At 39.8% G+C, this 17,709-nt stretch overlaps 1 protein-coding gene across 1 annotated transcript; it reads left to right on the top strand.

Moving 5' to 3' along the window:
* Positions 1-409: 409 nt before the first annotated feature.
* Positions 410-17,392, top strand: LOC130094513 (phospholipase ABHD3-like). Its single transcript, XM_056260834.1, has 7 exons — positions 410-619; positions 7,807-7,852; positions 10,875-10,987; positions 14,860-15,033; positions 16,663-16,711; positions 16,831-16,996; positions 17,158-17,392. The coding sequence occupies exons 1-7, from the start codon at positions 426-428 to the stop codon at positions 17,337-17,339; spliced, it is 924 nt and encodes a 307-aa protein (XP_056116809.1). The 5' UTR covers positions 410-425; the 3' UTR covers positions 17,340-17,392.
* Positions 17,393-17,709: the final 317 nt, after the last annotated feature.

Raw genomic sequence — 17,709 nt, 5'->3', positions numbered from 1 at the left:
TTACAGCAATACAAACAGATTAGTTTGATAGTTTTTTTTCGAATCTCGGGATCAGGATCTCCATCACACTAAAAATAGAGGTTCAAAACCCAGATACATTTTACATGTTTCAGCAATTAAAAATGGTTTGCATTGTGAAAGCACAAACTGGCATTTGACAAGAACAATAGCACATTATTTTGTATCCAATCCAGTTTCATTCATACTGCACATTTTTAAGAGTGGCTTAAGGGGCCGCTGTGGTGTGATATGGATTGCCGTACTACCACTGTACAGCCGGGGTACTTTATTGTGGTACATTTGTTAGTTGTGTCACAGTTTCTTTCTTTGTACTTTTTATCAGGACTTAAGCTAGTATTAAACACACAATCCCACAGTTTCACTGAATGTTCCTCTGGCAAAATTAAGCTGCTTCTTTCTGTTCTATGTCCGGCAGTGAGCTCATTAGAGCACCAGATGGAGGCCAGATCTCTCTGGATTGGTTTGACAATGATGACAGCACATCCCACCCGGACCAGTCCACGCGACCCACTGTGCTGCTGCTCCCGGGACTGACGGGCACAAGCCGCGAATCCTACATTCTACATATGGTACAGCAGAGCCGGGATATGGGATACAGGTGAGCAGCCTAGTTCACGGCCTTTCATTTAAGGGCCGTACACACCAAGGACGATAACGAGTCCTATTACGAGGATAATATACTATATTACTAATATACTATAACGAGTCCACACCACAACTATTACGATAACGGCAATCGTTTTCAGAGCAATTCGCCTTTGGCTAAGCCACACCCTAGAATGTAGATTGACCAATCACAGCGCAGCCAAGAACGAGCTCCCACAGAGGTCCGACACTTTTTCACAGAGCTCCATTGACTTTAACACAGGCGTCTCATATTTTTGGTCTCGGCAGGCTATTACCGTCGTAGTTTTATCAAAAATATGGTTAAACGTTGTGCCTGGGGCATTTGTAACACAGATACACGTTTCCCAGAGAGGTTGGAGGGGGGTGAGCGTTTTTTTTCCCTTCCCAAAACCGAAGTCAAATCCTGACAAGTGTCGTCTTTGGATTAAACTGTGTGGACGTCCTCACAGTCAGCTAAACCCCTCAAGGATCAACAAGCACACTTTTTGCTAACCAAAACATCACCTTGTCAGACTCAGCTAACGTTAACGTTACCTAGCATACCGGTTGTTGATACGCTAGTACACACTGCTAATAAATACAACGTTATACTCGCGTAGTCCGTTTGCTTTGTAATAACGATTATAGAAGTGAATAGAGACCTACCCAGCTTTGCATGAACAGTGTTGCTCCTTGATATTGTTAGTCCCAGCCTCCGTCTCGATTAGTAGGATATGCGGTGGTTCATTTTTTTGACTGTGACCGGTATGCTTTTGCCTTTATTTGGATGCCTTGTTGTTCCTTGCGTTTCACCTGTATGTCATGAATATAGCCTTCGAACGTATATTGCAGCCCCTTTTGACTACTTCTATCGGACACTTTATTTGCTGCTTTATAAAAGTTTGATAAAATTTCAGCAGGAAGAGCTGTCACAGCATAAGCCATGTTGATACCAAACCAGAGCCCAGATGAAGTTTGTCGGACGTAGCAACAGTAACTAAGGGGGGCGGGGCATAGCCAAAGGTGAATTTTTTCCATCTGATGAACAATGAAAGAAATGACAGCCAATCAGAATCCATCCTGGTAAACACCTTAGAACTGGTCCGTGGTGATTATGTAAAAGGTAGGTGTGGCTCTGAGGCTCCGCCTTCTTTGACATGGAAGTATTCTCCGAATCATTTCTTCTGTTCAGCGAGTCCACGAGTAAAAACATGAACACACTGGAGGGCCGCTATATAGTAGAAAATGAAGTTGTTATTCTAATCGAAAGAGACCCTGACACTCCTTTTTCATGTTTGATGTTTGACGTCAGGATGTTCACTAACAGTATACCGCTCGTCACGTATTTCGAACTTCTTTTTACCCCAAAGAGAAGAACAAATAAGAACTTTGCCGTGAGTATATCGTGGCCTTAAGGTGTTTACAATCAAAATGGGACAAAATGGCCAGTGGGCAAACATCTAGCAGTGTCGATCAGTTTATGCTTAAAGGTGCTGTCTGTACGAATGACAGCTAGTGGTCGAAATAGGTACTTCAATCCAAATTCAAAATATCAGAGATCGTTGTTTCCCCCGCCCCCTCCTCCTCAGACTCGACGCTCACGCGGGTTGCCTGTTTGAGGACACGCAACAGGAACGAGCGCAATTGACAATGAAAGCCGAGGAAACTTAAGTAAGTTGATGAGTAGATTTATCCGCGTTTTAATATGCTCTCGTTCATAGAGATTTTTAGATGGATACCGAGGCTTTTTAGGTTGGGTAGAATCTGCAATCTCTGACCCAGTTTGTTTGCTGGCTGCAATACGCTGTGTTTCCTGCCAACTGGCATCCCGGGGTGTTGAAATACTATTGGGTGAACTGGCAGTGGGCGAGATCACACAGACCAAAACAAAAACAGACATTCCAACACGGAAGGCACATTTCAAAGTAAAATGACTGGCTGTAGAAGTGTTTTTCAGAGAAACGAGTATGTGAACTCAGCATGTTTCCTAAATATCTGCAAACATATTATGGTATTTTGATGCTTAAGTAGAGTGAAAAAGTTACATACAGCACCTTTAAGCGGTTCATGACCATTAAAGGAAAGCGGTATAATGCGTTTACATGACCACATGCATTGTCAGCATATTAAGCATAATTAGTTCAACAGCCCGAGTGTAAATGCAATCATTTATGACAAAGGAACAAGTTATGTGCTGAAGTTTATTTCAAACCTATTAAAAAAAAAAAAACCTATTGAAGCTTTAAACCTTTTTGAAGGTTTTTTTTTTTTCAATTCAGTGTTACAGTTCACAAAAGCCAAATCATTTGTTTATGAATTGGGCTAATACGGCTGTACAACTCACTGATTCAATAACGACTACTTTTATACTTATGATTAGGGGCCGTTGACAGAGAACACATTTTTCCATTCCACTGCGCTTCTTTTCCATTGTTATTCAATGTAAACACATGCTAGACATTCGTCTTTAGCAATTTTTAAAAAACAGACCTTGCATTTTTTTTCTTCATTCCACGGACCCGAGTCTCACATTTTTAACAGCAAAAACGTGTTTTGCCTGAATTGCCCCTTATGGTGTTTTTGCATCCTTTTTCATACATTTTTGTGAATTTTAAATTCTTAAAAGCATATTAATATAGAATTTAACTGATGTGCGGTCACAGGTGTGTTTATATCGGCTATTTTACAGCAGCTTACCTGAGTAATTCCATCAGAATTTGCAATTGTTGTTAACACAAAATTGCATTCTCCTTCACATTCAACTTGAATTCTTACTGCACCTGTAGTGCGCTTCAAAAGCATCATAATTTCCTTTTGCTGTGCACATTTTGTACAGTAAGATTCAATTCAATGCTTTTGTAAGCTTTACAGCACACCTGTGCTAGAACATGTGTAGCTGTGATGTAGATCAATGCATTATGCATGCTTTACAATACCCCTGTAACATCTTTGTTACTTCTACTTCTGAAGTTGCCACTCTATGTAGACCGAGAGCGAGTGTGTCGACAAAGAGCTGAGCTCTGTATTAAAGCATTCAGGGATGCAGAGGCGGGCACTTTCTCTCTTTTGGGCATCTGTCTGGAGAGGCGTGAGGTCGTGGGAGCTACAGCAGCTCACTCAGCATCTTTCTTTAGCCTGTGTTCTCTGCTTAATGAACTGCAGCTTTGTCCATTTTTGCTGCTTAGCTTAGGTCAACTTTCCATGCCGCAGCGAAAAAAGGCCCACCGTCCGCTAAAGGTACACTAAGACATTAGCAGTGACGTATGATAGTAGATGGAAACTAGTTTTACAGCAGAACATCTAAGCTTTCCATTTTAACCTCTTGAAATTTCAAGAAGTTATTTGTGCGCTGACTGATGGATGTTGGGTTTTCTGCTATTTAGACATTTAAAGCAAGACACCCCAGGTGAATAGGGTAAAGAAAATAAAAATAAAAACAATTAGATATCACCATACTTCCTCAGTTGATTGATTACAAGAATTGCAACTATTTTTGTATTACAAGTTTTCTGAAATGTTATATTTAAATATGCAATTTAGGCATTATCTAATTACAGTTTTTCTCAATCGATTTGACATTTCTCCAAACTCAGGTCACTGTTATCAAAACGGTTAACACAGTGATCTGAACACTTTGTAATTGTCCTAAACAGGTTGTCCAGTTTCCTTCATTTCATGGAAATAACAAATCATAATTTTCTCAAAATACTGTGCACAAAATTCTCAAATGTTTTCACTGTAGTTCATACAGCCAACCAAAACTTTAAGGAAAAAAACAATTGCAGCTCTTTTTATTGGTTTTACAAAGATCACATTAATTGGGGTCATTTTATGAAGTGTTGATTTTGTTTTTGGGGTGTACTATGTTGTGGCAAAAAATCATTAACCAACCAATATCACTGCGTAAGAGACATTCTGAGACAAAAGGTCTTTTAAAATGATTTATTCTTGCAAGAATAGGTTCAGTCTGACACACAGAAGTTTCGCTGTGCATGAGAGTGACACCCAACAGGAAGATATGAGACAGCTTTTATACTCTTTTCAAGGTTCTTCCTTATAAGTTGGCTCCAGATAAGGTCCTTTCTGCTGTTCAGTTTCTACACAAGGACAGAACTGATACTGAAATAAACTGGCCAAATCTGACCGTCCCTAAGGTCAGAGTACCTGTCCCATATGTTCCAGAAAGTCACTCACAAGCACGTACACATGTATATTTTTACTCATTGAATAGGTTCAAAAAACACATTATTTTTCACATATTTTACATTATTACAGCTCATCTCTCCCAGTCTGTCCCGAACGCATTGTTTAGTTCCGGTTTTGATGAAGCCCCTCCTTCCGAAATACGAAATGTGCTGTGATTGGTTAGCTGGACCAGTGTGTTGTGATTGGCAGCGCTTAGCGTGTGTTCTGGAAATATCCCGCCCCTCAATAACGGCGAGTTCTGATCTAGTGTAAATATAAATGATGGTGCCGATTTCAAACCCGATTCAGACCCTGACAATGTTAACAAACAAGAAGAGAATTCAGAACGGATTTCGTGCACAAAGTTATCCTCCATTTAATCCTGATATTTGTCGGAAAACGTCTCAGGTTACTTGACATAAACTTGGTTCCCTGAGAGGAGGGAACGAGACACTGCGTGATTGCTCATGCTTTGGGGAAAACTAATTTTCTCCAAAATCCTGAAGCCTGATTGAAGCGCGCTATTGCATTGCAATAGCCAATGGCGCTTGAGCGCTCGCACAGTGGGCGGGCTCAACCGCTATATAAGCAGAGCCCAGCGCCGTGAAATCTACTAAACAAATAGTCACCAACTCTGAGTTTTCAACACAGTAATCTACACTGTGTCTCGTTCCCTCCTCTAAGGGAACAAAGGTTACGCCAAGTAACCCGAGACATTCCCTTTCGAGTTTCGCAGGAGATAGAAGATCCCTTCTCAGTGGGATTGGCCACGGAAGGGTCGTCGCCAGACTCACCAGTTCCTGGAACCACGGCTAGTTGGGCCATTTCGGCGCTACCAGTAGTAAACTGTCTCTCTCCTCCCAGATCTTCTGCAGCACCGGCGACATTATGGCACCCATACATACCAGCACCCAAACTGGGGAAAAGCATATTTCCGTCCTCTGGGCCAGCTGTTCAACAGCGCATCCCTAATCAAGGGCGCATTCGTTTGAGAAAAGAAGAACAGGCAGTGGGCATTCTCCTCCGAGGCGAAGACGTTAATCTCAGCTTCGCCAAAGAGGCTCCAAATCAGACTCACAGTTCGACGGTGCAGCCTCCATTCCCCGTGCACAATGCCCTCCCTGGACAGCATGTCCGCTCTGCAGTTCAGCCGTGCCATCGTTTGCAGGGCACTCGAACGCATTCGATTGATGTACGCCACCACCACCACTGTATTGTCCGTCCGAATGAGAACATGATGGTCTCTTACAAATGGCAAAAACTCTTGTAGAGCTAGGTGAACCGCCTTCAGCTACAAGCAGTTTATGTGCCAGCGCGCCTGGGAGCTCATCCACGTACCAAATGCTGGTCTGCCATCGCAGAGGACTACCCAGCCGGTCAGTGACTACCTTTCGTCTAAACCACTCTGCCCATACTGATTCCCTGCATACAAGCTCCTGTTGAGCCAGGGTGTCAGTGCATCGAGACAAGAGCGCGTTACCAGCCCTCCACGCTCTTCGTGGGACACAGCCCTTTAACCAAAGCTGCAGTGGCCCCATGTGCAGCAGACCCAGGCAGCAAACAGAGGCTAGGGGTACGTCCAGAGAAACTGGAGGCGTGATCGTGTCCTCAGTAGGGGCCTCAGACCAGGGACCTGGGATCTGAGCGGCAGTCATATCCTTCTAACGCTGCCTCAGCATGCGCGCGACCCAAACACAGCACTCAGCGGCTGTGTGAGTCCGGGAACTCGATGGGTCCAGCGCACATGCGCCATCCTCGAAGTGACATATCCTTGCCTGATTGTAGGAGGTGATCGCTTCTCGTGTCTTCCGCTATTCTTGCAGGTCTATGGCAAAGTAGGCTTCCAAGTAAGTGTAGTGAAGGAGAAATATTTTGAGATTTCACGGCACTGGGCGCTGCTTATATAGCGGTTGAGCTAGCCCACTGCGCGAGCATTCAAGCTCATCGTTATACAACAAAACTCGTCATTAAATAACTTTAAGCAACACGATTAAAGAAGACAAAAAAACATGTATTTTCATTCATGTATTTGTGTATCTACAGCTGAATGTATTAAATCAACAGAGAAAACACTTAAAGTTTTGATGTTAGTATTTGTTTTTGATAAATGCTTTAATAAAATGCAATGCTTCATTATGCAGTGAATACTGAACTGGTTTGCCAACATAAGAGTGTTTAGTTTGCTGTGTTAATTGTTTTGAGAGCAACTACATTCATTTGGAGAAATGTGTCAAATCGATTGAGAAAAACTGTAAATATGCAATAATTTGCATACATTACCAGAACAGAAATCTGAACACTGGATTAAGCCAGGTTCAAAATTTTGGTTTCATTTTGTTGACATATTAGAGTTAAAGGTTTTTACTGAGGTTGTTTTTTAAAAATCTTTTTATCAATTAAAAAAACTGAAAATACTGTCAACAGCCAGACTCCGGCCTTTAAAGATATGTATTGTAATTGAAGTCAACATAATATAATGCAATAAAAGCAACACTTAAAAGTGTATTCTGGATGTTTTCTTTCCATTAGTTTGAAACAACAGCCAAATAACAACAAAAGCCAAATAGCACAAAATCTCAAAATTGCCCCAAAGATCTCAAAGATGCCTGTGGTGTCTCGCTTTAAATAGGTGTCTTTTTGCTGTTATTTTAGTATAAATAATATAGTATTATCGTATTTATCAGTATTTGAATTATCTTTTACTTTTATATTTTACATTTTCCTTTTAATTAATTAGTTTAAAATTTACTAATTTTATCAGTATTTTGAATTATCTTTTACTTTTATATTTTACATTTTCCTTTTTATTAATTAGTTTAAAATGTACTAAGTTTGTTATGTTTTTTCCATTTCCCACCCTCCCTAATGTTTCTATTTAGCTTTTATTTTTATTTCAGTTTAGTATACTGTAACAGTCATGTTCTTTTCTGTTTTGTTGTCCTGTGTTTCCTGTCAAATGGACTCTTTTCATGAATCGTTACTTGTGTATTTCAGATGTGTGGTGTTCAATAACAGAGGTGTATCGGGTGAAAAGTTATTGGTAAGAATAATATTTGTATCTCCTCTATGTTCTGTTTCATCTTGCCTTGTTCAGTATGTAAGGGGTATACAGTCAAAGACCCAGAACCAGATATGAAGAATGAAGACCCGGAGTCAGAATTATAAAAAATTAAAGAAAAGTTTTACTGAAGATAGTTTGCATTTTCATCAGCAGAAGTCAGCTTCAAGACTCACACAGGAGTTCGTAGGCCGCCCCTTACAGTTACAAAGATCACAGCAGTTATACCATTTCCAAGGTCTAAGCTACATCATTGCTTACAGGTTGAATGATTCTCATTGGCTAAGAAACATGAAAGCCTAAACAATTTAACACATGTGAGGAGATAGGGGTGCCTATCGCCATTAGTCAAGATAGTTGTCGTCCACTCATTAGATTTAGGTCTGTGGTGGCCTCGCAGGTTAGAGAAGGGCGCCGGGGTGTCTGGTCCGAACGTCCAGAACCTACATAGAATGTCATACGCACACACACACAAATAACAGACACTAGCAAATAACAGCTCCCATCAAGGCTGAAGAGAGTCTGAGCTCCTTATTATCAGTTAAGTATACCAAAACATAATGCTAAAACATTCACTCGTTTGGGAGAAAAACAGATCACTGGCATTTACTCCCAAGGAAGGAAATATACTGGAAAGAATACATTTTAATACAACAATTAAAGTTTGATAGTAACGCTCAATATAGCTTGACCATATGTCCAGCGAAGAATCATATGTGCCCACGCTGCCTTTAGGACCCTCTAACCTTTCTACTGATCCCAGAGAAAGAGACAAACGGCCTTGTGGGTTACGTGGCCTTCGTGTCCTGCGTGTACTACGTGCAATCTCAAAGTAAGATTGGAATGCACCTAAAAGAAACTGGTTATTTACATCACATGCATTTAAGAAAATATAATTTCACAAGCACAAAGAATATAAAAATTATTATGTGATAATGAATATATTTGATTATTGATTTTTATAAAGGAAGTACACTCACCGGCCACTTTATTAGGTACACCTGTCCAACTGCTCGTTAACACTTAATTTCTAAGCAGCCAATCACATGGCGGCAACTCAGTGCATTTAGGCATGTAGACATGGTCAAGACAATCTCCTGCAGTTCAAACCGAGCATCAGTATGGGGAAGAAAGGTGATTTGAGTGACTTTGAACGTGGCATGATTGTTGGTGCCAGAAGGGCTGGTCTGAGTATTTCAGAAACTGCTAATCTACTGGGATTTTCACGCACAACCATCTCTAGGGTTTACAGAGAATGGTCCAAAAAAGAAAAAACATCCAGTGAGCGGCAGTTCTGTGGGCGGAAATGCCTTGTTGATGCCAGAGGTCAGAGGAGAATGGCCAGACTGGTTCGAGCTGATAGAAGGGCAACAGTGACTGAAATAACCACTCGTTACAACCGAGGTATGCAGCAAAGCATTTGTGAAGCCACAACACGCACAACCTTGAGGCGGATGGGCTACAACAGCAGAAGACTCCACCGGGTACCACTCATCTCCACTACAAATAGGAAAAAGAGGCTACAATTTGCAAGAGCTCACCAAAATTGAACAGTTGAAGACTGGAAAAATGTTGCCTGGTCTGATGAGTCTCGATTTCTGTTGAGACATTCAGATGTTAGAGTCAGAATTTGGCGTAAACAGAATGAGAACATGGAACCATCATGCCTTGTTACCACTGTGCAGGCTGGTGGTGGTGGTGTAATGGTGTGGGGGATGTTTTCCTGGCACACTTTAGGCCCCTTAGTGCCAATTGGGCATCGTTTAAATGCCACGGCCTACCTGAGCATTGTTTCTGACCATGTCCATCCCTTTATGGCCACCATGTACCCATCCTCTGATGGCTACTTCCACCATGTCACAAAGCTCTAATCATTTCAAATTGGTTTCTTGAACATGACAATGAGTTCACTGTACTAAAATGGCCTCCACAGTCACCAGATCTCAACCCAATAGAGCATCTTTGGGATGTGGTGGAACGGGAGATTCGCATCATGGATGTGCAGCCGACAAATCTGCGGCAACTGTGTGATGCCATCATGTCAATATGGACCAAACTCCCTGAGGAATGCTTCCAGCACCTTGTTGAATCTATGCCACGAAGAATTGAGGCAGTTCTGAAGGCAAAAGGGGGTCCAACCCGTTACTAGCATGGGGTACCTAATAAAGTGGCCGGTGAGTGTATATAACCATTCAAAAGGATATATGATTATAGATGTATTTGAAGAGGCAAGGGATTTTGACCAACCCTTCAAGTATATCCCAAAACGTATGTAATGTTAAGCTTTGGCACAGGTTACACACATTGCTGTCACCATGAATATTTGCAAATATATGAAGTATGAGTCATTTAAATTAAAGTTGCGTAATATTTGTTGTGCAAACACATCCCGTAAACTAGACCCCTGATAAAATCTTTCCTTTTCATTTGACTCATGTACCCTTCGTTGGAATTCAGATGATAATGTTTTTCCGATGTGTGTTTGCAATTAAATGAGGCTTAAAATCCTTGAAACGTGTTGGGAATGTGTTCATAAAAACCTTTGCAGATGGACCCTGTCCCATGGAAATAATCTTGAAGCATAACCTACAAATATGTTTGTTTGTTTTTTTTAGAAAAAATAATGGTTAAAAAAATGCACAATTTTAAGTAATATTTTCCATGAGTAGCACTTAAGGTCTGATAAAAGTTTTTTTGTATTCAATTAAAATATGATTAGTCAGAGACTATCAACACATCACAATACACAATCAGTAAATCTCATTAAAATGCTTTAATAATACTTCAGATTTCATTGGAGAAATGAATTATGATATATATTTTAATACGTCAGGGCTTTGAGATCATGTCCATGCTTTATAGTACCCACATTAATGCATTGAGATTGTAAGATTCTATAAGCATGAATATGGATCATGTGAGCTTTGGTGTTTGTGTGTCTATGGTTAAAGACATACGCTCTCTATTATGTGTCTTATAATAACCTTTGTCCACTGTACTCTAGACGCCTAGGACTTATTGTGCAGCCAATACAGAGGATCTGGAGATGGTCATTGAGCATGTCCAGCGGACCATTGACAAAGCTCCGCTCATGGCGGCTGGGGTTTCTATGGGCGGGTGAGTTTAACACACACACACATACTCTCTCTCTCTGGGGTTTATCCTGCCCTTATATGGGAATTGATCACAGCTACTGTACTATGATCAGGCATACCTGGACACTCTAGCTCTATTTTTCCACTAATACAAACTGTATAGCGCCTGTAATTAAATAGAAAGTTAGCATGCAGTTGCCTATGTGAAATACAGTACCGTTTACAAGTTTGGGGTCTCTTATGCTGACCACAACTGCATTTATTTGATCAAACATACAGTAAAAACAGTCATATTTTGAAATACTATTATTATTTAAAATAACAGTTTTTTCTCCTGTAAAGTATTCTTTTTTGATATATTTTAAAATGTAATTTATTCCTATGATTGCAAAGCTGTATTTTCAGCATTCTTACTCCAGTCTTCAGTGTCACATGATCCATCAGAAATCATTCTAATTGTCACGTTCTGTTTGGTTTGTTCCAGTTGCTCTTAGTTTGTATTCTCTTATTTCCTTCCATCTTTAGTTCCTGTTTCCTTTGTACCCTAGGTTCCCTTTGCTAGTTTGTTTAGATAACTGATTATCATCACCTGTGTCTTGTTTTAGTCTTCTGTGTATTTAATGCCCTCAGTTTCCTTAGTTCAGTGTCAAGTAGGGGAGAGCGGGGCACAACCTAATGCATTTTGGTTTTGGCTCAATTATTACAAAAATGATTATGTTAGATTCAACTTTTTTTTTCACAAGCAACATACACATCTCTGCTACAAATGAACACTTAAAGTTTTTTTCTAGGACCTACCATTTTCGTACTGTTGCATTGAAAGTGACAGAAGTGCAAAAGTTACAACTTACCCCATATGCGGGGTTAATTGTAACAGACAGAGGGGTTAGTTGTAACACTTGTGTGTAATGCACATAATTCAGTACTATTTTATTTGTATAGTTTGATATTGTTTGTGCATCTGTATAGATAGATATCCATACATCCATCCCTCATCCAATCATCCTTCTATTATGGATCAATATCATGGATAGAGACATAGAAAAGGGCTGCACAGTTTTGCAATAAATAAATAAATAAAATCATCAAATATTGTAATTGCAATTGAATTAGATTTGTGTGGCAGTTGCATGTAAAATTATTATTATTAATAATAATAACAGTAATAATAATACAAATGAGCTTAAAATCAAAATTTAAAGGGTTTATTGCATTAAAAACAGGCCATATTTTTAATAAATAAACAAGTGATCAATGCATAGTAAACTTAATTTTAAACATTTTAAATTCCAACATTGTTTGTGAAAGTCCAACAAAGTTAAATATAAAAATAAATACTCAAACCTGAAAAGTTGTGTGGCTCCCTGTTTTCACTTGTTTATCATTGTACACTTGGCGGCTTAGTTGTAACACTGTGCTACAACTAACCCCGCTGTGTAAAGCATATTTTAAGCTTAGCTAACAGTTGCTAGGAGTTGCTGACATGTTTCAAAACGGTGCTATGTTTTAGCAAACAAGACAGTGATTAAGGCAATATAAAGTTAGATTTGAAAACGTACACGCCCAACTCAGAAACCGAAAAAAACCTATGATGAAAAAATTGACTTGCATGGTGTCAAAACACTCTTTGTCCAGTTTCTTCACGAAATATTATCAAAACTTTCCACAAATTTGCGGGAGACCGTCTTCTGGCAGCGAGAGAAAAAGAGCGGAAACACAACCTGCTTGATCCTGACTAACTATATAAAAGGTCCGTGTTACATTTAACCCCGCGTTAGGTTGTGCCCCGCACTCCCCTATTGTCTTTGTGTTGGAATGCAAAACGGTTGCGTTTAAACTCCCCTGTTGTATCTTCTTTGTCGATTTTTACGTTTTTGTTTTGTTAAATAAAGGAAAACTGCTGCAATTAAGGTAAGTTACACGACAACAATGTACTAAAAATGGTTTTCCTTTGCTATTTTTGCTTACAGATGACAACATTGTCAAAATGACTCCGCAAACAACTAAAAACGCTGTATTATTCATGCCAGGCCAGTAGTTGGCGATGTCACTTTCTAAAGAAAAACTATGCGCTTTATAGACTGAACACATAATACACTTGTGCATAAAGTCACTGTTTTTACAAATTTGCGTTTTTGTTGTTAAAATGAATGGGCGAAATGCATAAAGTTTTCCGATAGTGTTAGCAACACTGATAGCAACACTATGTTGTGTAAACGGCGCCTTAGATTCGCATGTCCTCTTCCTCGCCTGCCTCCCCGTGACACTAAGTATACATTTACACGACTACAATGTACTACAAACGGAAAAGTTTTTAGCGTACAGACGGCAACATTGTCAAAAGGATCCCAGTTCACACTGATCTGTGAAAATGACTAAAAACGCTGTATTCTGCTGCCAGGACAGTAGTTGGCGATGTCACTTAGTAAAGAAACACTACGCACCTACAGACTGAACACGTAATACGCATGCGCGTGACGTCACCGTTTTCACACATTCGTGTTTTTGTAGCTTACACTGAGACGATAACGGTATCATTTTCAGAAACTAGCATTTTGAAACCCGTTTTCAAAAAGTTTGCGTTTTTAGGCCTCGAAAACACAGTTGTCCTGTAAATGAACGATCAACTGTTTTTCGTTGAAAACGGTGTTGTGTAAACGGCCCTTACCATGCAGATTTGGTTCTCAAAAAACATTTCTTATTATTATCAATGTTAAAAACAGCTGTGCTGCTTAATATTTTTGTGCAAAACATGGTACACTCATAATAAATGACATTTTCCCTATTTTTCTTATGTAATGTTTGTTGTTTCTTTGATTTATTTTGAGCATTATTTCTATATCCCTGAACTATTAAACAGTTTTTTTTTTTAGATGGACAGAACTAATGTTGTTCAATAATGTCATGCAAATATGCAAAAAGGAAAACAACAACATATACAACTGAAGTATTGCTGTTTCAATAATAAGCATTATATAATAATATCAATTCCTAACTTATTTTATAAAGTTTTCCCGCTTCATGATTTGTTCATGTATTTATTTCCTCCGTCATGTGATGCAGATGAAATTTCAGCTCCCAGACTCCTCCACAGCTTCATTTCACCCTAGACTTCTAAGTAAAAGTTGAGTCAGCAGTATACTGCTCTAATCCTCTCCGTCTTACAGAAAGAAAAAGGTCAGCTTCACACAGCTTATGCCCAAAAATGTAGCAGCTGTATATATAATATATATATATATATATGTGTGTGTGTGTGTGTGTCTGGGGGGTCACAGTAATTTTGCCAAGTAAGATATTTTGTTGATCCTGGAACAACATTCCTGTCCTTATATTTAGTCATAACCATATCCCTACCTTTAAACCTAACCCTACCCATATCTTCTCCATAAAATCAGAAGGAAATGATATGTGAATAACACTGATGTAGAAGCACCTAACCCTGGTTGTAAGCCTAAACTACACATAAACTGAAAACTTTGCTCTCAAATCTGATTGGTTGACAAAGATGTTGATCCAGGAACATGTTGTACTTGGTGAAATCGTGTTCACCGTGTGGGTGCGGGTGTGTGAGTGTGTGTGTGTGTGGGGGGACTGGTGCTGGTAAACCCTACGCTGTGGAGAAAAAATAAAAAATGTTGGACCCTATGAGGAAACCAGCTTATAAATCATACTAAATTATGTTTTTTGAAAATGTAAAAATGCAGAAAGTTTTCTGTTTAGGGGATGGAATATAGTTTGTACAGAATAAAAAGCATTATGTGAATGGAATGACCCGTGTGTGTGTGTGTGTCTGCGCGCGTTCCTGGATACGTTACGACTCATGATTGCATGAGGATGTTTTAGCTGCTGTGCTGTTATCGTGTGACTAAAATCTCATATCTTGACACCCGACAGGATGATGCTGGCGAACTACGTGGGTCGGAAAGGCTCTGAGGTGCGTCTGAAGGGTGTGGTGGTTTTTTCGGCAGGCTGGGATGTGTTCGAGTGCACGGCTTCACTGGAGAAGCCCCTGGACCGCTTCCTCTTCAACTCCTACCTTACCAGCTGCCTGCAGGCATCCGTGGACCGGTCAGTGGGGTCAGAGGGGGATAAGCCCGGCTTAATTTACCGTAGTCGAGTGTGTGTGTGTGTGTGTGTGTGTGTGTGTGGTGCCGTCGCAGAGGACGTTGTCCCCGACTGCCCCCCTTTTTGGTTCTGATCTCTTTTTGAATGCTACCAAATGTGCCAAATAAGATTAAACTGAATTTGTTACGTATTTTGCTGAAGTACACAGAGTTTCAGAACAGGACTTATAAATTAAATGAACACTTTGCACATATGAGGCTTATTCTACAACTTTAATTAACTCTTAATCAGCTTATCAGCAAAACAAAAAAAGTGCCATGGTGCTACCATGGTACAGTGATGGTGTTTGATACTGCTGAATTGCTATGAGCTGCTGAATTTAAACAGCCACACATTTCTACATAAATTCAATTAAAATGCAAAAGAACTTTTGTAAGGGATGACAACTGAACTCCACTTGCAGAATTAATCTTGCAATGTGATGACAACAATATAGCATACAATTTTTTGAAACGTTTGTTGCTGCATAGTACGCACGGTTTGACAATGTTTTGGCATTTTGTGGTATTTTTAAGAATTCGTATGCAGTACACAGCGTTTTTTACATGATTTATTTGAATAATATCTTTAAGTTGTGATGAAATGTAAGTAGCTGCAGATGTGTTTTTTGTGTGTGTTATGACGTACATCTGAGCAAAACATTGACATTGAGATTGGATTTTGAGATGTGGGAGTTGCACTCAAAAATGAAGGCAGATCTAAATGAGAGGCGGTGTAAGAAAAGTGAGGCATTTAAAGGGATACTCCACTTTTTTTGGAAATAGGCTCATTTTACAACTCCCCCAGAGTTAAACTGTTGAGTTTTACCGTTTTTGAATCCATTCAGCCGATCTCCGGTTCTGGCGGTACCACTTTTAGCATAGCTTAGCATACATCATTGAAGTGGACAAGACCATTAGCATTTCTAAAAAAAAAGCAGCAGGCGTAATGATATGACGCAGCGCCTGAAAATAGTTCCGTTGTGTTGACGGAAGGTAGCCTATTTTCAGGCGCTGCGTCATATCATTGCGCCTGCTGCTCTCATGGTACGGCAGTAAAGTTTCTTGATTATTACGCAGGAATGAGAGTATAGTTCCTAGCCATATCAGCCTAGAAAATCGCAACTTTACATTTTCCGTCGGTCTTAGTGCACGATGTAACTACAGAAGAGTCAAGTTTTAAATAGGAAAAATATCGAAACACTTTGGTCATTTTTTAATGAGAAATGCTAATGGTCTTGTCCACTTCAATGATGTATGCTAAGCTATGCTAAAAGTGGTACCGCCAGAACCGGAGATCGGCTGAATGGATTCAAAAACGGTAAAACTCAACAGTTTAACTCTGGGGGAGTTGTAAAATGAGCCTATTTCCAAAAAAAGTGGAGTATCCCTTTAAGCAGACTAAATCGTCTGTTTCGCCTTAAGATCCAGTTATGACTTTCTGATTAAACATTATGAGGTCAAAAAATATAACAAAATGAAACATGCATGGATAAAAAAAAAAGCTTTATAAATGAGAGTTATGAATACTTCTTGTTATATGGAGATTATCCTAAAACTAATTGTGACATTTTCCTCTCTTCTTTTTTTGCAGTCACAGAACCATTCTTGAAAAAAAATATGATATAGACCATGTGATGAAGGCGAGTCATTCATTCTGATCTTGCACTGTATTGTTTCACGTTTTTTTGTTACATATTGTTAATGTAATAGAATTATTCCTTGCTCGATCTGTGGTTCACTTCAATCATGCCTTTCACAGGCTAAAACAATCCGAGAGTTCGATGAACGTTTCACATCCATCATGTTCGGTTATCCATCCAATGAAGACTACTATCGAGACGCTAGTCCTATTCACAACATCAAGTCTGTGCAGGTGCCGATGCTGTGCCTCAACGCAGCTGACGACGTCTTTTCCCCCAATCACGGTGAGTTTGTTAGGGTTGCTTGAGAGATTTTAGCCCGTTATAAAGTGTGTGTGTATTTTTAAGAAAATCTGCATGGTTGTGACGTTTAAGTTTAGGGCTGAAGTGAACAAATCAGCCAGTTGAAAAGGTCATAACTTTATCCCATCCATGTTCTTCTTCAGCCATTCCAGTAGATGCCGTGAAGCAGAACCCCAATGTGGCGCTCCTCATCACATGTCACGGCGGCCATATTGGCTTCCTTGAGGGTCTGTGGCCACGGCAGAGCACTTACATGGACCGAGTTTTTCAGCAGTTCACCAAGGCCGTGTTTGAGAACGGCAGCGGTCTAAATGATCTCCACTGACGCTCCCTTTCCATTACCTCAGTCTATAGCCATTAGCAAAAAAGGAAGAAAAACCAGTATACATTTCCAATATGAAGGGCACAGGTTCACTTGAAGGCCAGGGTTGTTTTTTCAGCCTGTTAATTTATTTATTTCGTTATTGTTGTAGTTTTAAGCACATCTCTTTTATTTGCATTCATGGAACAGACCTTGCACATGTTCCATCCGTTTCATCCGTCCATCCATTGGTGCACTTATTTGTTTCTTAACTCCATTCATATGTGACTTCCATGTCTGTGTATGACTCTTTATTATGTATTTTTAAATCTCTGAATCACTCATTAGGTGATATTACTCGGCATTAATTCACATGCGAGTGTCCAAAAAACAT

This window comes from Rhinichthys klamathensis, unplaced genomic scaffold (genome assembly GCF_029890125.1).
Source record: "Rhinichthys klamathensis goyatoka isolate OS25496 unplaced genomic scaffold, OSU_Roscu_1.1 h1tg000178l_1, whole genome shotgun sequence".
NCBI classification, from domain to species: Eukaryota; Metazoa; Chordata; class Actinopteri; order Cypriniformes; family Leuciscidae; genus Rhinichthys; species Rhinichthys klamathensis.
The sequence above is the reverse complement of the archived record's forward strand: the minus strand, read 5'-3'. Positions and strand labels throughout refer to the sequence as shown.